The sequence below is a fragment of the Ursus maritimus genome, unplaced genomic scaffold, assembly GCF_017311325.1.
Source record: "Ursus maritimus isolate PB19 unplaced genomic scaffold, ASM1731132v1 scaffold_26, whole genome shotgun sequence".
Lineage (NCBI taxonomy): Eukaryota > Metazoa > Chordata > Mammalia > Carnivora > Ursidae > Ursus > Ursus maritimus.
Genome location: NW_024425119.1, coordinates 9,473,104 through 9,493,933, shown reverse-complemented (window position 1 = coordinate 9,493,933; position 20,830 = coordinate 9,473,104). Strand labels below are relative to the sequence as shown.

The window sequence follows — 20,830 nt, the reverse complement described above, 5'->3', positions numbered from 1 at the left end:
TTTTGTAAGCGACAGACAGAAGACCTAGTAAGATATGTGCAGGAATAACATTTGTGGCCCGGTCTTAGTCTTGCCTCTATTTTGCATGTAATTGATATTTAGAGTTCACTGCTGATTTTAGGGATTTGGGTTGAGTCTCAGAAGCATTTAGAATTTTTAAATAGAGAAAAACCAATTAGTGGAATGGGAAGAGCATGGACTGTGGGAAGTGAGGAAGATCTGAGTTTGAATTTTAATCCTATACAACGTGGAGAAGTGAATTGCTTGATCTCAATTCACTAATCTGTACAATGAGATAATACACCTACATCTTAGGATCACTTAAAAAAATAAATGAGATAATCTATGTAAACATCGGGTATATACTACTGTCCAGCAATCAGGAAAAAAATATTAGAATTGATAAATGTAATTATATTCAGTTTTACTATTTCCTAATTGCACATTCGTCAACTTTTTCTCAATGTTAGTGGAAACAATCCTCCAGTAACAAAAAAACTCAAATCAACTGTATTTCCCTTTGACTGAAACTTTAAAAGAAACTTGTTTTGTACTTTTTTGTGTGTTTTAGGAGAAAATGAGATATTTATTTAACCCCACCCCTAAGACATTATACCTTTCATCAGAGTTTATCTAGTTTATGCCAGTCTCCCTTCTCTATTTATTGAATGCACAAGAATTGTTGCTTAAAGTATTGATCTAGACGTATTCTAAGATCCTGAATAATCCACATATTAACTTATATGCATATATATTTTATGCAAAAGAAAAAAGGTGCTGCAATTTTTATAATTTTTCTATCAGAATAAAATATAATTTTAAAAACTCAATTTAATCATTAAATCCTATTCACTGAGATTTTAGATTCTACATTACCTTGAATTTGATCTTTTCTCATTCCTTCTTTCTCTTTTTTAAAGTAAACTCTACTACGCCCAACATGGGTTTTGAATTTAGGACGCTGAGGTCGGGAGCCACATGTTCTCCCAACAGAGCAAGCCAGGAGCCCCCTGAGTTGGATTTTTTAAAAAGCAGCTGAATCCTAGTAACAGATCCCATGCCTAATTTAACCCAAATTCTTTGGGGGAAGGTAGCACCAATAGGTGAGGATTCCCAGTTGAATTTGTTCACTGGGGTAGCCGTAGATTACAGATTTCATATACAATTTCTGAAGAAGCCCATAAAATATTCCCGTGGTATTGTTCACCTATAAGTATGTACACTTTCTCCTACCAGGTACACCTATGGCCAGCCTGTGCAAGGGAAAGCCCAAATCCGGGTGTGCAGAAAATTTTTTTCCTCTGGGAATTGTGAGCACAACAACAATGAAATATGTGAACAATTCATGGCACAGGTATGGATCATCATCTTTACTCAAAAAAAAAAAAAGTTCTTGTTCATTTCATTCTGTAGAGAAGGAAAAATTTCCCTCTACCTTTGATGGTCTTCCCCGGGACTAAGAATTAAATTTACATAAATTTACATGAAGCAGGTTAACAGGAGAAAAAAAAAAGGAGTTTTATTAGGTGCACATGGAGGCCCCCTAATGAAACTGAGATCTAACAAAATGACCAAGGCAGGTAGTTTTTATACTTGTTAAACAAAGAGACAATAAATTTGTGAGGAATTGACAGGATAAAGAAATGTTTGGGCGCTTTAATTAGTAGGGAATTCTTTTTTTTTTTTTTTTTTAAGATTTTATTTATTTATTTAACAGAGATAGCCAGCAAGAGAGGGAACACAGACAGGGGTAGTGGGAGAGGAAGAAGCAGGCTCATAGTGGAGGAGCCTGATGTGGGGCTCGATCCCAGAACGCTGGGATCACACCCTGAGCCGAAGGCAGGCGCTTAACCGCTGTGCCACCCAGGCGCCCCATTTAGTAGGGAATTCTAATTGAAATTTGGGCTGAGGTAGTAGATTAGAAAAAAGTAACAAGGTTTATTTCCACAGCTTTCTCTGCTCTCAGGTTCCTCTCTCTAGTGGTAAGGATGTCTTCTTACTTTTTAGTTCAGCGAGGGTGCTTTTCATGTGGGAGATTTGTTTCCTGCTTTCACAGGGATGGAGGAGGGTCTGAGTGTCCTGGCACTGGCTGTTTCTTAAGTAACTTTTATTTAAAATAATCAATATGCCAAAGTGGCATGTTTGGGGAGGCCTGCCCCCAGCCTCTATAATTCCGTTTATAAAAGGGACTTAACAACACTGTTTTCATTTTGTGGATAATGGAGGTTTCCGCTAGATAAGGTGAAGAATGAAGAGCAAATACAACATCTACCAAGAGCCTCTTATTCTCTAGGTCATGTAAATTGTTACCCACATATGGATTCATCGATTTGTTAACTTTGAAAAATCTTATTGGCTTTCTTGTTTTATATACTGTCTACTGACCTCTCTGATCTTTCTGTGTGGAATCAATAGTCGTCTGTTAGATAAATGAACCCCTGATTGTACGCACTATGCAACCTAGAATTGTCCTTTTGAAAAACGCTCATTTGCAAACACCTGCAATGTCGATCTGAGGTTCATTTTTGAAGGCCCCATTTGCTTTCCCCATCTGCAGCATCTCCACCTAAGTAAACAGTTCTGCCCATTTCTTTGAGGAGTAACTTTGGACTTTGAACATGAAATTTGTACACTGAACTTCAGTTTATAATTGAAGTTTGATTGTCCTGAAGTTACTCACCAAATTGATGGACATCCTTTAGGTAAATATAAATATTTGGCCAAGACAAGCAGAAATCTTTTAGATAGGAATGCAGGCAAAGAAAGGCTGGGTGGAATTCTTCCACATCTGCACGTTAGCTGTGCATTTTTCCATGGTGTGACTATAACGTACGTTAGTTAACTGTTTTACCAAGCGATAGATGTTCTCTCAGCTAATGCCTTTTACCCCCGTGGTGAAAATTGAGCAATAAATAATCTGCTACAACTACCTTTATATATGAGTGGGTTTACTTATTTGATATAGATTCCTTGGAGTGGGTTCCATGAGTCAAAGTAGAAAGATCAATGATAGATAGATACAATTATATATACATACAACTCTAATTTTTAAAAATATTAAGATATTATTGTCCAAAAAGTTTTTAAGCATTCAAATTCCTGTCAGCAACATGTGAGTACACTGTATTTCCCAAATTGCTGTCAGCAATATACATATAGTTTTTTTAAAGTTGCCATTTTGATAGAAATTCATTTTGTTTTAATTTGCATTACTCATGAGTTTGAGCATATTTTCATATTTTTGTTATCAGTTTGAATTTGTTCTTTTAAGAACTCTTCATTATCCATTTTTCCCGTTCACTTTCTTTTCTTATAAATATTACCCTCCATCCTCTACGCATATTTTTTCAAGTCTGCTATTTAAATACTGACTTCGTGTTATTTTTGAAATATCAAAGCTCCTAATGTTTACTAAGTTCTCAGCCTTAGAAAAAGTCTCACCTACCACCGTGTTGTACATACAGCTATTTCAGCATTTTAAGATTTTAAACATTTCTCAAATCAACATAAAATAGTTGTTGATTATATTCTAAAATACGACATTTTGTTTTCTTCCAAATGGACATTCAGTTGTGTGAGGACCTAATCTTGTACAACTTTGCTCTCCCTCTTTATTCTAAATCATGCTCATAAAAGTTTCATCTATTTTATTGGCCTTTCTCTGACTTTTGTTTTATTATTTCCTTTCTGATATTATTTTTATGTTCCTAAACCATTTATTTTTATTTTCAACATATTCATTCTTTTCCCTAAAATTTTATTTTGTGGATTTTAAAAAAACATTAGTTGTTTCTTTTTGTTAAAAACACATTGCATGGGGCTCCTGGGGGGTTCAGTCGGTTAAGCCTCAGATTCTTGATTTCAGCTTAGGGTCACGATCCCAGCATTGTGGGATCGAGCCCCATGTGGCTCCCTCCTCAGCGGAGAGTCTGCTTCTCCCTCTCCCTCTTCCCCTCCCCTCTGCTCATGTTCTCTCTCTCATTCTCATGCTCTGTCTCTCAAATAAAAAAAAAAAAAAACCCTTTGGGAAAAACACACACACACACACTGTGTTTTACTTTTTCCTTTAACCATAGCTTAATACCATAGATTTTCAAGCAAAGCTCTTTTTTCCTTGGTATTAACATTAAGATTCTTATCTCTCTGACTCAGGGATTACTGAAAAATGTTTTTCCTTTAGTTTCAAGGCACTTGAGATTCTTCTGATTACATTTTATATTTCTTTTTAATTTGTATTATAAATAGATGAAGTAAAATTATCTGTTTTTGTTGTTGTTAATGTTATAGTGGATAATTCAGAGGAGCACATATTCTGGGATCCGAATGCCTAGCTACCACTTTCTATTTGTGTGACCTTGGGCAGATCATATAATCGACCTGTATTTCAGTTTATTCATCCATACCATGGAGGTGATAATAGGTCTAGCTCAGATGGTAGTTTTGAGAATCAAATGAATCGATATGTCCCTCTAACATTTTAAATTTAGGATTAATAGACACTGTTTATTTTAAAATAGAATTAAATCTATATTTCTCATCACTAATGGAAGATTATCTATAGATTTTTCCTTATTTTAAATCAACAGTTTACCTTAAACAGTGTTTTGGTGTTACGCACTTAAGACTCAAGATGGTTTTCTGTAACTCCTTAACTTGCTTTAATTGCTGATGAACTCCCACCCCTTCTTTTGTAATCCTTGGTCGTTTCACCATGTTTGTGGGATGAAGCCATGGGGTGGGGGTGGGGGCGGATAGAAATCTGTGCTAAAACTCTATATCCTTTTAAGACTTTTGAATTCCTAATCTTTTCATTATACCTTCTCTTCATTTTTCAGTTGAGAAATGGTTGTATCACTCAAATTGTAAATACAAAGGTCTTCCAACTCTACCGTTCAGAATTTTTCATGTCATTTCACACCACTGTAACAGTTACGGAATTTGGGACAGGTAATGATCGCATTTTATGGGCAACCTGGGGATATACACAGCTTGCTGGGAAGAAGTTTATCGAGTTAGCAATACTCACCAAATAGAGATCATTCATTGTTCAACATAGTCAAGTGGAGTGTATTTGTCAAGAGGTCAACTTGAAGGTTGCTTTTGAAAAAGATTTTCCTCATAGTATGTAAAATAAACTTATTATGTAAATGTGACATGTTTATATCTGCATCTGTGCCTGCCATCAGTCAGACCGAGGAGCTTTCTTCTGAAATAGTAGAGCTAAGCTAATAAATCACGGATCTCTCTTTAACTTTGTGTAAATCAGTTGATAACCAGTTGCCAGGGTCTAATCTTTGATTTAATACAGGAGATCACAATTTATATCTAGAATGTCACATCCAGCTCCCTGCTTACTGATGTGAAGTTTATTGGAACAGGACCACATTTGTTTACCTTGTTTAAGAGCTACAATTACAAGGCAGAATAGCTGTGGACCTTGTGGTGCAAAGCTTAGAATAACAACTATGAGATCCTCTTCACAGAGGAAGTTTGTCAACCTCTAATTTGATACAAATGGAGACATTTGCAAGTGTAAAATATTAATGAGACATTTACAAGATTACACATAGTAAGTGCTCAATAAATAAAAGAATGGAAAAGAAAAAGTGGAAAGTGAAATTTAATTTGGGGTGGAGAAAACCAGATTCAGTACTAATTATTTCTTGTTACTTAAAAATGGTTGGGCTGATATTATTTATAAAGTGCTCTGTATAAGCGTACTTGATCAATAGTGTCGTGGCATTCATTATGGGTGTTTGTCCCATTCATATTGTAACTCAGCTAGACGTGTTTGTCCCATTCATACTGTAACTCAGCGAGACGTGTCTACCTCTGGTTATCACATGCGTTGCTGACACCATAGCACATTTCTATTTACTTTGCTTTCAGAGATTTTTCTTATCTGGCAAAAGTCTAAAAGCATAGTTATCTGGTAGGCTAAGGAAAGGTTTAAAGGAATTGAAAGCCTTATTCTTGAGATGTCTCTGAAATTCTGTGTTATAAAAGGAGTTACAAGCTAGAACGAAATAGAATGGTCAGAGGAAGGAAATTAAAAGCATTTTCTCCTGCTTCTGATTCAAATACTTTCATATGAATAACATTTTTCAGTTGGATGTATACTATAACCACATAGATATGGAGTATTCTGGAACATGCTCCAAAGCACCCACACCCCCCCTTTCAATGTAAAACAAGAATGTAATTCTGTGTACAGAAGTTTGTGCATGTCCTTGAAGCTGTTTTTCTTTTGAGAGTCTTGATCAAGCAGTGCATTAAAACAAGAATGTAATTCTGTGTACAGAAGTTTGTGCATGTCCTCTAAGCTGTTTTTTTCTTTTGAGAGTCTTGATCAAACAGTGCATTCTCCTCACACTGTTTTTCATTTCTTACAGGTGTGCAGATCAGTGAAAGAGCTTCTACTTTTATCACTCAATTGCTTGGGAGTGTGAGCTTTGAGAACATGGATCCTTTCTATAGAAGAGGAATTTCTTATTTTGGAACTGTAGGTCTGACTTAAAAATACATGTTTTCGTTTCATTTTCTGGGATCATGGATCGCCCTCTGAAAATTTCTGGACACGTTTTTCCTGCTTTCATAACACATTTGTGGCCTTACTACATCTGATAGACGAGAAAAATCCCAGGGGGAAAGAAAGCGATAGATAAAATTATAGCTGTTTCCATTTTATGTATCTATTTAATAGAACATCTTTTTGTCTATAGGAATTTCATAATATTACAAATAAATAATGACATTTAGGAATAGAAAAATTCCTTCTCTGTAGAAATGTGACGTTTTGAGTTTTAAAAATTAATGCTTTTTTTTTTTTTTGCACAGCTTAAATTTTCTGGTCCTGATAATGTACCGATGGTGAACAAGTTATTGCAGTTGGAGCTCAATAACAGAATTATAGGAAACTACACCACAGATGAGAATGGGGAAGCTGTGTTCTCTATTGACACTTCAGATATATTCGATCAAGAGTTCAACCTGAAAGTAAGACATCAAAGAGTAGACGAGATCCCACAAAATATTTGAGTGTTAGGGATTTTGAACATTAGGAATCTCTTAAAAGATCATTTGTATTAAGAATATATTTTAGGGGTGCCTGGGTGGCCCAGTCAGTTAAGCCTCAGACTCTTGGTTTCAGCTGAGGTCATGATCTCAAGGCTGTGAGATAGACGCCCTTAGGGCTCGGCACTCAGTGCGGGGTCTGCTAAAGACTCTCTCTCCCTCTGCCCCACAGTGCATTCTCCTCACACTGTTTTTCATTTCTTACAGGTGTGCAGATCAGTGAAAGAGCTTCTACTTTTATCACTCAATTGCTTGGGAGTGTGAGCTTTGAGAACATGGATCCTTTCTATAGAAGAGGAATTTCTTATTTTGGAACTGTAGGTCTGACTTAAAAATACATGTTTTCGTTTCATTTTCTGGGATCATGGATCGCCCTCTGAAAATTTCTGGACACGTTTTTCCTGCTTTCATAACACATTTGTGGCCTTACTACATCTGATAGACGAGAAAAATCCCAGGGGGAAAGAAAGCGATAGATAAAATTATAGCTGTTTCCATTTTATGTATCTATTTAATAGAACATCTTTTTGTCTATAGGAATTTCATAATATTACAAATAAATAATGACATTTAGGAATAGAAAAATTCCTTCTCTGTAGAAATGTGACGTTTTGAGTTTTAAAAATTAATGCTTTTTTTTTTTTTTGCACAGCTTAAATTTTCTGGTCCTGATAATGTACCGATGGTGAACAAGTTATTGCAATTGGAGCTCAATAACAGAATTATAGGAAACTACACCACAGATGAGAATGGGGAAGCTGTGTTCTCTATTGACACTTCAGATATATTCGATCAAGAGTTCAACCTGAAAGTAAGACATCAAAGAGTAGATGAGATCCCACAAAGTATTTGAGTGTTAGGGATTTTGAACATTAGGAATCTCTTAAAAGACCATTTGTATTAAGAATATATTTTAGGGGTGCCTGGGTGGCCCAGTCAGTTAAGCCTCAGACTCTTGGTTTCAGCTGAGGTCATGATCTCAAGGTTGTGAGATAGACGCCCTTAGGGCTCTGCACTCAGTGCGGGGTCTGCTAAAGACTCTCTCTCCCTCTGCCCCTCCCCACTCTCTAAAAATAAATAAATAAATCTTAAAAAAAAAAGAATATATATTAACAACGTTTTAATATTTAGAGTATTTTATAGGTTTGTTTGTTCATTAAATAATACCCGAGAATACTTACTCAAGAGGATAAGATAATAGCCGGGTACAATTGTTAAAATGTCTCTACCAACCAGTATTTTCCTCTGAGAAACTACAAATAGTTCATGAAGATGATTTGGCCATTTTTCCCCTTTGATCATTTGATGCACCGGTAAGGGAGATACTATGATGTCTACTTTTCTGCTTCTTTTTTATTTTTTTTAAAGATTTTATTTATTTATTTGACAGAGACAGAGACAGCCAGCGAGAGAGGGAACACAAGCAGGGGGAGTGGGAGAGGAAGAAGCAGGCTCACAGCGGAAGAGCCTGATGTGGGGCTCGATCCCATAACGCCGGGATCACGCCCTGAGCCGAAGGCAGACGCTCAACCGCTGTGCCACCCAGGCGCCCCTACTTTTCTGCTTCTTAAACAGAATTTTGGAGTTAAACAATTGTCCGTGTACAAATATAGCTGAAAGACACAGGGTATAAGGCGATTCTCTGACTTCAAGTACAAAGTAAAAATAAATTAGCAAAGGCCTAATAAAACAAACATACAATTACGGTCATGTTCTGTATACAAAAAAGAAGGAAGTGTTATTATTATTTTACTTCCAAAAACTGGGTATTTGAAACGTCAGCCACAAGCTAAAATTCCTCCCTACTTTGAAGTGATAAGAAGCCTTCCATTCTGGAATAATTCCTGTCTTTAAAGGTCTTTACAGCTCTAAGGTCCTTCGCTTTCCTTTTCTTATCAGGCCACATATATTCGACCTATGAGCTGCTATCCTTCCAGCTGGCTAGCGCCTGAGTATGTGGACGCTCATTTCTCAGTTTCACGCTTTTACTCCCGAACCAATAGCTTCCTGAAGATTGCTCCTGAGCCAAAGCAGCTTAGATGCAATCAACAGAAAACTGTCACCGTGCATTACTCCCTAAACGGGGAAGCATATGGGGATGATTCAAATATCAACTTCTTTTATTTGGTGAGTCTCAGTTGATGGATCCTTGGGTCTTGTCTAATTGTCTGCTTAGCACAGTGCAGCTTGGAGCGGGTATGTCAGTCATGCCATGGTGTGTGAGTGAGCCGACCTTCTCGCTTTGCTGGGAATCTATTAAGAACAAACAGAAACAAATAAGCGAACACATCAACAAACACATAAAAAGATCCAAGGCAATTTCAATTTCCCTAAGGAGGAAAAACTTACTATTCCGAGTCTATTATTTTAAGTATTCGATTATAACTCATATCAAGGATTTGTGACCCTTCATGAGAGTACAACATTAGGCAGATACCAGAGAGTAAGGTGCAAGCTCATTCTGATAAGCAGTAAAAGGAATGCGCTCTTTTGGTTCTGTCCCCATATTTATCCGTTCTGTCCTGATAAGCATATTGAAAGGCGAAAAGCTAGAATTTTCTGCCCTATGGATGTCTCTGTCTTACAAATAAGGGAACAGTGGTGAAGAAGTCAGATGACTTGGCTCACTCAAAGCCAGACAGTCTAAATAATTCAGAGCTTCGTATACCCCCTTGCACAGTACACAGTGTATTATTCACCAAGTTTCTAGCACATAATAGGCATTCAATTAATCATGAGTTTCTGTGTTGTTTTCCAAGTTGTGCAGAGTCTACTTTTTGTACTTGCACTTAGACGCTACCTTCTCTCTGGAATAGAATTCTCATTAGACCAGTCATTATCCATTTTTAATATCTGTGAAATGGTATGATGTTCCACATTGTGTTTTCTTTGTTCTGCACAGGTGATGGTGAAAGGAGCGATCTTCCTCAGCGGACGGAAGGAAATCAGAAACAAAGGCATATGTAATGCATTCATTTTTTACTATGTACCCTGCCTTCATTTTTCTTCCTTTTAAGGAAATGTTACAGGGATAGAGTCAAGAGGTTAGAAAGAGCACTTAGTGTTAACGATCAGTGGCTGGAAAGCAGTCATATGGCCCAGGGTATCCTTCCAACTATTTCAGAGAAAGATTTCTACTTGTTTATATTATTGCCAGGTTATCAAGCGCATTATAGAAAAGTGATGTTCGAAACCCAAATATTGTCAGCGCCTCAATTATGCAGTCTTTTTTGTGTACATCGTTCCTGTTACTTAATTGATTTGCCTTTAAAATAAAGCCCAATTTGCTCTTCCTTTCCATAAGCCATTCTCTTTTAGCTAAGTGTCATCGGTGAGCCAGGAAACTTTGGGAACTGCATCGGTTAATTACATCTCCTATTTACACAGCCTGGAATGGCAACTTCTCATTCCCCATCAACGTCGATGCTGATCTGGCTCCCGTGGCTGTCATGCTTGTCTACACCCTTCACCCCAGTGGGGAAATTGTGGCCGACAGTGCCAGATTCCAGGTTGACAAGTGCTTTAAAAACAAGGTGATGTTTCTTCTATTTTTTGCCTGTCTTTCGAGAGAGCAGTGAGCAGTTTTCTCCCTGTCGTCTTCTTCTTACGTGATTACTATCACCTTTTACATGGTGATCTCAGAGTCAGTGTTGGTATAATTAAATTATTAGAATTGCCAAGCAGAATGAGTAACTTTTGGTAGCAATGCCAATCCTGAGACGATAGAAGGATGGTGAAGATGTCCTCATAGGGAGAGTTAAGGGTGAGAATGGGCGGGAGAAACATAGGTACAGAAATCTATAAACATTTTTTATTGGAAAAGATTGTGTTTATTTAAATTATTTTGAATGTATTCAAATGTACTTATTCAACTTGTTTTTAAAATTATCTTACTCCCCTTTTCTTCCTCCACTTTAGGTTAGCATAAAGTTCTCTAAGGAGCAGGGGCTACCGGGCTCCAACACCAGTCTCTATCTGCAAGCAGCCCCTGACTCGTTTTGTGCGCTCCGGGCTGTGGATAAAAGTGTTCTTCTGCTGAAAGCGGAACAACAGCTGTCAGCTGAAAGTGTAAGCTCTCGAATTTCCTCATTTTCATCCAGATTCCTCCCCTTCAGCTTATGTTTTTTTTGTTTGTTTTATTTTTTAAGATTTTATTTATTTGTTTGAGAGAGAGAGAGCACGAGCAGTGGGAGAGGCAGGCAGAGGGAGAAGCAGACTTCCCGCTGAGCAGGGAGTCCCATGCGGGACTTGATCCCAGAACCCCGGGATCGTGACCTGAGCCGAAGGCAGATGCTTAACCAACTGAGCCACCTGGGAGCCCTCAATGTTTTTATTTGAGATGAAACATGTTGAGAATATCAAATATTTTCTTCCTTTGTTCTTTCATGGGTTACACACTTCATTTTTCTTGAAACCTACAGTTAAATCTCCGTGTTGAAGGATATGTTTGGATACAGCATCTAAAGTTGTTACCTATTAACAGATCTTATATTGTCATAAGCATTTGCGGACCAGCAATTCTCGACGTTGACATCAAAATTGTTTCCATTAATAACTGTTAGATATTTTCCCTTTATTTTTTATCTCAAGAACATATAAATATTGAGGGGCGCCTGGGTGGCACAGCGGTTAAGCGTCTGCCTTCGGCTCAGGGCGTGATCCTGGCGTTGTGGGATCGAGCCCCACATCAGGCTCCTCCACTATGAGCCTGCTTCTTCCTCTCCTACTCCCCCTGCTTGTGTTCCCTCAATCACAACTAATTTAATAACTTAAAATTTTTCTTATTATTAAAATTATTCCTATTGCTTTAATATATTTGAGCTACTACAACAAAACACCCCAAATTAGGTAGCTTATAAACAACAAAGTATTTCTCGCAGTTCTGGAGGCTGAAATTCTGAAATCAGGAAGCCAGCATGGTCGGGTGAGGTCTCCCTTCTGGTTTGCAGACTCCTTGTATCTTCACGTGGTGGAAGGGACAAGAGACATCTCTCAAGCATATTCTATAAGGGCATGAATCTCATTCTCTACTGGCTCCACTCTCACGACCCAATCACCTCCCAAAGGCTCCACCTCGTAATTCCATCACATTGGGAGTTAGGATTTCAACACATGTATTTTGGGAGGACACCTTCAAACCACAGCACCTGTGTAGTGGAGAAAATGTGCAAAATACACAAAGGCCTAAAGAAGGAAATCTTTAAAATCGTTCATAATCTTAACACTTAGACATATTATTTTACTTCACAAAATGGACTTCTATTGTACCGAAATGAACATTTGTGATGCGATTTTTTAAATCTCTTCTCTGAAGGCCTGAAAAATGCAATTTTGTTTTGTACTTTTAACATTCTATAGTACGTCTAGTTTTAAGTATAAACTATAAAAATTAATTAATAACAATATACTAATCATGATTAACCATGACATAAACTGTATATTTTTTCCCAATGTAAAAGTTAAATACATTTAAATTTCTTCTTGGTGCTAAGCTTCGAACTGATTTCAGAGTCAGTTAGAAAAGAATCAACAAATAAAGGATAAGCTTATCTATACATGTGGAAAATATATATACACTTTTTTTCTAAGAGTTTCATGGTGCAGGGTAAATAGTTTCTGCTCATTTGGTCCTCATGTTTCTTTAGTGTCATTTAACCTAGAACACAATCTTTCTTTGCCCCTTTTGAAACTGATATTTTTGGAGAACATAAGCCATGTATTTTTGTTTGTTTGTTTGGGTTTTGTTGTTGTTATTTCTGTCGTTGTTGTTGTTTGGGGTTCTTTTGTTTGTTTGTTTTTTAGAGAGAGAGTACAAGCAGGGGTGCAGGGCAGAAGGAGAGAGCAAATCTTAAGCAGGCTCAATCTCATGACCCTGAGATCATGACCTGAGCTGAAATCAAGAGTTGGACGTTTAACAGACTAAGCCACCCAGGAACCCCCCCGCCAAGTAGTTTTTTGATAAAATGTTCCTCATTTTAAGTTTGTCTGGTATTTCTCATAATTGGGGCAAGATTATGCATCTCTGGCCAGAATACCACATACACGGTATTGTGAATTTCTCCAGGTACACGACATCCATGTGCCTACCATCGGTGATGGTAATTTTGGTCATCTGATAAATGTGTGCCCATCTATCTCCATGGCCTATTTTCTTCCTTAAACTAATAAGCAATTTGTGCTTATTTTTTTTAAAGATTTTATTTATTTATTTGACAGAGAGAGGGGGAAGACAACAGGGGGAGCGGGAGAGGAAGAAGCAGGCTCTCAGCTGAGGAGCCTGATGCGGGGCTCGAACCCAGAACACTGGGATCATGCCCTGAGCCAAAGGCAGACGCTTAACGCCTGTGCCACCTGGGCGCCCCAGCAATTTGTGCTTATTAAGACTATTTGTCCACCCTGCTCCTCATCAAAATTTCCTCAGAGTTAACATCCATTGATACTTTTTACCTAAACCAATATTGGTAGGATAGTTGAAACATGATTTGCTAATTTTCCCTCTTCCTCTTTACTTATGGTTGCAGGAATTTTTATGTCTCAAAGATTTAGAATTTAGATTTCATAATTCATCACTATCCTTAATTATTTTTATGTTAAAATTATCTTCAATTTTCCAGTGGGAGCATCTTCAAGTTCTTGTGATATGCCCAGATCCTGTTCTTAGCACTCACCAATTTTCTGGCACAAGATGTTCTGGGCCCATCTTCTACTTTCTTTGCACTAGCCTTAAAAATAACTATGTTTCCAGGGAAACTTAATCCCTTAGACTATGGAATAGCATTTTCTTAATTTCTCTCTTTTTAAAATTTAATGTCTATTCAGCTGATACAACATTATCTTTGCTGATTTGTGATACCGCCTTTTTCATATAGTGTATTTCTATTGGTGATTATGTTTATTTCTGGAATTTGTATTCTGTTCCATTGGTCTGTCTATTGATGTGTCAGCACCACACTGTTTTAAGTATGGAAGCTTTGTAATGTGTATGAATTATGGGTAGGAATCAATTCCTCATCCTCATCCCCCAGCTCTTCTGTTTTAGGGTTTCCTTAGCTATTTTTCCATGTTTGATTTTTCCATAACAACTTTATTTTGGGGGTATTCTTTTTTTTTTTTAAGATTTTATTTATTTATTTGACAGAGATAGAGACAGCCAGCGAGAGAGGGAACACAAGCAGGGGGAGTGGGAGAGGAAGAAGCAGGCTCACAGCGGAGGAGCCCGATGCGGGGCTCGATCCCACAACGCCGGGATCACGCCCTGAGCCGAAGGCAGACGCTTAACCGCTGTGCCACCCAGGCGCCCCTATTTTGGGGGTATTCTATTACATTAATTTTTGCTTTTATCCTTATTCTTTACCATTACTCTTCTCGTTGATGCTATTTTTAGCTTTTTTATTTAGAAGTTTGCATAATTTCCATTTATTTATTTTTACTGGTTTAAGGGTTAAGACCTATGAATTTTTCTCTGATCCCTGCTTTTAAAGTATACCTTAGATTCTGATCTATTGTACCATCATTTTTTTGACAACTGTACCATCATTTTTCAGAAACTCTGTAATATTTGCACGTAGCCTTTCACTGAAAACTTAGTGGAACATTCTATAATGTATATGTAGACAGGCCTCCTTATTTGGGGATTTTCTCTTTAATTCCAAGTTATATTGGCTCATGATCAGTAATCTTTCTATTTTATGGAGACTACTGATATTTTTTTGTGCACCCAAGTATATCAACAGATTTTGAGAATGCTTCACTTGAGTTCAGAAGATGTAGTCTCTTTTATTAGTTTGTTTTCTATCCATAAGATCCAATTTTTTCTAAGTTTTTAGTTAAATTCCAGCTGGTTAACATACACAGCAATATTAGTTTCAAGTGTACGAATAGTCATTCAACACTTTCATACAACACCAGTGCTCATCACAAGTGCACCCCTTAATCCCTATCACTTATTGAAACCATCCTCCAACCACCTCCCTCTGGTAACCATCAGTTTGTTCTTTATAGTTAAGAGTTTGTTTCTTGGTTTGGCTCTCACTCTCTCTTTTTCCCTTCTTAAATTCTACTTATGAGTGAAATCATATGGTATGTCTTTCTCTGACTTAGCATAATACTCTCTAGCTCCATCCACATCATTGGAAACGGCAAGATTCTGTTCTTGTTTTTTTAAATACACTTGACCCATCTTGTGCTGAGAGTAGGGTGTTAAACTACCCTATTAAGAGTGCTTCCTATCTGCTTCCTTGCATCTTGTGTTGTTTCTGCTTTGTGCAAGTGGCTGCTGTATTATCTGGTCTAGAGATATTCAAAAACTCTTACACCTTTTATTACACAATGAACGTTCTTTGAGAAAGTCTTTCTTCTCTCTTTTGATGGCTTTTTCTAATTCTACTTTTTCTGATATCAAGATAATTATAACCTCTGCTTTCTTATTAATTTCACTTAACTGGCCTTTAGTTTTAATATTTTGAAATACTGTAATTTTTTGGTTCTATATAGTACAGTGCCGGATTTTGCTTTTTTATATTTATTTTTTTTATTTATTTGACAGAGATAAGGCGGCCCAACAAGAGGCGGGAACACAAGCAGGGGGAGCGGGAGAGGAAGAAGCAGGCTCCCAGCGGAGGAGCCCGATGTGGGGCTCGATCCCAGGACTCTGGGATCACGCCCTGAGCCGAAGGCAGACGCTTAACAACTGTGCCACCCAGGCGCCCCTGGATTTTGCTTTTAAAAAAAAAAAAAAATTCTTTTTTAAGGAGAATTAAGTCCGTTCACTTGTATTGATATGATTGATATGTTAGATATCAACTTTATCATGTTTTTGTTATCATTACTGCACATTATTTAAATTTAATTTATTTCTTTAGCTTTTTGAGTTTTTCTCTGCTACAGATGTTCTCAAATTTCTTCTTGCCTCGAGCTGAGGTTTAATTTTTATTTTAGTGATTGTCTTTGTGTTTATATCTTTTATAATTCTCTAGCTCACTTTTTTCTTGCCTCATCATTAAAGCTAGCCAGTCTTTTTTTTTTTTTTTTAAGATTTTATTTATTTATTTGACAGAGACAGCCAGCGAGAGAGGGAACACAAGCAGGGGGAGTGGGAGAGGAAGAAGCAGGCTCACAGCGGAGGAGCCTGATGGGGGGCTCGATCCCATAACGCCGGGATCACGCCCTGAGCCGAAGGCAGACGCTTAACCGCTGTGCCACCCAGGCGCCCCTAGCCAGTCATTTTTAAGTAGTATCCCTTGACTCCCTATTACCTACACCACAGTCCATAATGTTATTGTATTTTTCTCTTTTCTCTCATTTTAAAGTCGGATCCTTACTTCTTTGTCCAAACATACTCATTTACATTCTCCTTTTCTCTTCATATCCACAAAGTTCTGCCCACTTCCTCAGTCACCTTTTGGTTGTGTAAAGCTTTTTTATACTAGACTCTTCAGAAGGTCACATGGGTATAGAATTCCCTGAATATCTCATATTCACAATTGTTTCACTAAAGCTTTCCTGTGGGAAGGACAAGTTATCTGTATCTTAAATCCTTGTTTCCCCTTTCTTTGAGTTTCTTGAAAATGTTATTCCACGATTGCCTTACTTTGAATATTGCTTTCAAGAATTCTGACATGTCTGGGGCACCTGGGTGGCACAGCGGTTAAGCGTCTGCCTTCGGCTCAGGGCGTGATCCCAGAGTCCTGGGATCGAGCCCCACATCAGGCTCCTCTGCTATGAGCCTGCTTCTTCCTCTCCCACACCCCCTGCTTGTGTTCCCTCTCTCGCTGGCTGTCTCTCTCTCTCTGTCAAATAAATAAAATCTTAAAAAAAAAAAAAAAAGGAATTCTGACATGTCTAATTCATTTGCCCTTAAAAAGTATTTGAATTTTTTTTTTTCCTGAAGGTCTTGAGGGCTTTTTTTCCTTTATATTTAAAGTCTAATAGTTTTAGTAAAACATCTCTCAGAATCTATTGTTTGGGAGAAGTGTTACCAGGTATTCAGTAGACCCATTCATTGTGTAAATTCATCTTTTATTTCCAGAATTTGTCTTGGATTATATTTTTAAATATTAGATTTTCCATTTTCCTCCTTCTAGAAAAACTCTATAAATATATTGGATCTTCTTTGCTGGCTTTTCAATTCAACTACTCTGCCTATGACTCATTTTAATTTATTCTTCTCTCATTTTTGTTCTTTTTTTCTTTACTTTTATGCTGCTTTTTAAAGTTTTCTTTCGATCTGCTTTTTCTTGAGCTCCTTATAGAGTTTATATCTGATATTATTTTAACTCTTTCTGATTTTAATAAATTATCATTTTATTTCTTCCTAGGTTTTGTTCATTTCCATTCTTCCATTCTTTCTTTATTGAATTTCTAATTCGTGGTGCTTTTTAATACCCCAAATGAGTGTTTAAAATTATTTGATTTATATGAAGTGCTTTGGGATGGCTTTTCTGTTTATTTATTTATACAGTCGGTTAGTTAGTCACTTTAGCAGATAAGTTGCATTAGCTAAAGTGTCCTAATTTGCATTTTCCATTTTATCTTATCCTGATTTTGTATGGAATTAATTTTCTCTAGTTCTTAATATTTTTGTGGACAGTGTTCATGGGTAATGAATGCCTTTTCCTGTTATCTTAATGAAATACAATTTCTTTTAAAAGAGGTGTTGTTAATGATGGAAATAGGAGTGGAAATTGGCATATTTTTATTTCCCTTTCCAAGGGGCATCACACCTGCTCTAATAATCTAATTCCCAACAGCCATGCTTTTGGGAGCTGCCACTTCCAAGCCCATTCATTTCAATCCCCTTCCTTGTCTCATATATTGAATCTAAGAACTATGACCCATATTTTGACACTGAATGTAGTACTTTCTTTATCCGGAGTTGATTTGGTGTGTATGTCCTCTCATTTCTCCATCCAATCTCTTCTTTGTCTTACTCTCTTAAGCCTTCCCTCTCCAACTTTCAATACCCTCAGATTTCCAGCAGCAGTACGGAGCTCTGTTGGAATTTGGTGTTTATTTCTTTACTAACAAGTAATTTGAAGGTCATGGTATTATTTATATACTAGTAATGTTAAAGACAGTCATGCATGTTATTATATTTCTTTGATTTTGTATTTGTTTTGGAAGGATATGTAAGAAGATTTAGAATCAGACAGCTACCAGACAGTTGGGGATTCTAGCATTATAATTGCAATGGATCATCTGTCAATTAGGCCTTGGAATAATCCGTAGATCTTCAGGCGTCTCTTGCTTACATACTATCCTAAGTCCTGAACCAAAACTGAAAAGTTTTATGAACATGACATTGACCACCTCAAACAAAATTGAAGTTTCCCTCTTCTGAAAGGATGAGTTGACTCAAAAGTGTTAGATTAAATATCACAGCAATGCTCTTTTTTTTCTTCAAATTTTTATTTAAATTCTAGTTAGTGAACATAGAGTGCAATATTTGTTTCAGGAGTAGAATTCAATGATTCATCATTTACATACAGCACCCGGTGCTCAACACGACAAGTGCCCTCCTTACTACCTATCACTCATCTAGCCTATCCCCACCCACCTCCCTCCATCAACACTCGGTTTGTTCTCTACCTTTGAGTCTCTTATGATTTGCTTCCCTTTCTCTCTTCCCCCCCCATATGTTCATCTGTTTTGTTTCTTAAATTCCACGTATGAGTGAAATCATATGGTATTTGTCTTTCTTTGACTTATTTCGCTTAGCATAATACCCTCTAGTCCATCCACGCCTTTTTGAATGGCAAGATCTCATTCTTTTTGATGGCCGAGTAATATTCCATTGTGTAGATATACCACATCTTCTTTATACATTCTTCAGTCACTGGGCATCTGGGCTCTTTCCATAGTTTGGCTATTGTTGATGATGCTCCTATAAACATTGGGGAGCATGTACCCCTTTGAATCTGTATTTTTGTATCCTTTGGGTAAATACCTATGTAGTGCAATTGCTAGATCTTAGGGTAGTTCTCTTTTCAACTTTTTGAGGAAACTCCATACTGTTTTCCAGAGTGGCTACACTGTTTTGCATTCCCCCCAACAGTGCAAGAGAGTTCCTCTTTCTCCACATCCTCACCAACATCTATTGTTTCCTGTGTTGTTAATTTTAGCCATTCTGACAGGTGTAAGGTGGTATCTCATCATGGTTTGATTAGTATTTTCCTGATTATGAGTACTGTTGAGCATCTTTTCATGTGTCTGTTAGCCATCTGGATGTCTTCTTTGGAAAAAATGGCTATTCATGTCTTCTATGTGATGCCTGTGCCCTTAAAGAAAAGAACAAATTATAATGGCAAAAAACTTGCCAATTTTGTAAAAATAAAACAAATGCTTAAAATCATTGGGAACCATGTGATTTTTCTCATAGGTGTACAGCTTGCTTCCAAATATAGAACTATATGGTTATTTCTATCATGGGCTCAACCTTGATGATGGCAAGCTTGACTCTTGCATTCCTCAAAAAGATATGTTTTACAATGGTTTGTATTATGTACCTGTAAGCAACTATGGGGATGGAGACATCTATAATATTCTCAGGGTAAGATCATTTAAGATTTTAAAAATTATGCCATCTCAATTGTAATTTTAGTATTCATAATGCATATCTATGTTTTATTAATTATGTACCTTTCTTCCTATTCTTGGAGATTGGTGTCCATAATTTGTTTAAAGATCACTCAGAAATTATCTTATAAAAAGGAGATATTAATTTTTGTTAATTTTTCTCTTTTTTAAAAACTAAATAAGTGGCAGTGAAGTTATAAAAACCTCATGTTTGAAGTAATGAGACAGTTTTCAATTTATTGCAATAAATATTATGCAGAAATCGTCAAATCAAGAGGTTAAAATATAGTCCAGGCACCTTCTGTACCTAGGCTATCAATTATGTATGCTGAGGCCTCGACAAAAGGATCTTTATAATTGAGGTCAGAGGAAAAGGGGCATATAATTAGACAGACTTTAGCTTAAGTCCCAACTCTCCAAAAGACTGACTGCATTGTGTGTGGGGGTGTGTGGGGGGGTGTGTATTTGATATTAATTAGGGTGATGATAGTGCTTATCTCATAAGTATTTTTCCCTTTGAATTAAATGGGGAATGATTTAAAATAGCCAAATCCTAGCATATAAATGCTAGCTAAATCACAGTGCTTATCATTTTTTGTTCCAAATTCAAGACTTTCCATACATTAAATTGAGGTGACTTGACTCCTAAAATCCCAGATCCTTGTTAGCAGAGGAGACCTGTATTTATCATCTACTTATGATTATAATATAGTTGATAGGCCTTTTTAGGTCTTGCATGAAAGAAATGCACAACTTTCTTTTGCTGTTTGTTTCTTTGAAGGCTATGGGTCTGAAAGTCTTTACCAATCTTCATTACCGGAAACCAGAAGTATGCTCAATGGAGGGAAGGCTGCCATTCCCTAGGCCATTGTATCTAGCCTCAGAAGAATTTGCACCGTTGTACAGTTACGCCCCATCTAGAATTGCATGTGGGTAATCTGGAATTTTATGTCTGGGAGATGGCTAGAAGAACTAATGGAATTGGGTGTCTTTGGGATAAAACTATAAAAATTGGGATTTAAGTGTGAATTATGCCGTGTTTTTGGCTACCACTAGACATCCTGCAAGTGAATAAAGCAGGATAAGGCAGACCAGAAATGGTTTTTGTTTGTTTTGGTTTTTGTTAAAAGGAAGAATTAGCTTCAGCTATGAAAGGAAGTTTATTTTTTTGGTAGAACACAAT

At 37.0% G+C, this 20,830-nt stretch overlaps 1 protein-coding gene across 1 annotated transcript in view; it reads left to right on the top strand.

Moving 5' to 3' along the window:
- Window positions 1-20,830, top strand: part of LOC103669181 (ovostatin homolog 2-like) — a 63,947-nt gene that overhangs the window by 7,906 nt on the left and 35,211 nt on the right. The window contains exons 8-17 of the mRNA XM_040642604.1: window positions 1,237-1,354; window positions 4,836-4,947; window positions 6,393-6,502; window positions 6,838-6,996; window positions 8,974-9,201; window positions 9,977-10,031; window positions 10,462-10,607; window positions 10,993-11,142; window positions 19,451-19,621; window positions 20,429-20,547. Coding sequence (XP_040498538.1) covers window positions 1,237-1,354; window positions 4,836-4,947; window positions 6,393-6,502; window positions 6,838-6,996; window positions 8,974-9,201; window positions 9,977-10,031; window positions 10,462-10,607; window positions 10,993-11,142; window positions 19,451-19,621; window positions 20,429-20,547 — 1,368 coding nt within the window. The remainder of the gene's footprint in view (window positions 1-1,236; window positions 1,355-4,835; window positions 4,948-6,392; window positions 6,503-6,837; window positions 6,997-8,973; window positions 9,202-9,976; window positions 10,032-10,461; window positions 10,608-10,992; window positions 11,143-19,450; window positions 19,622-20,428; window positions 20,548-20,830) is intronic.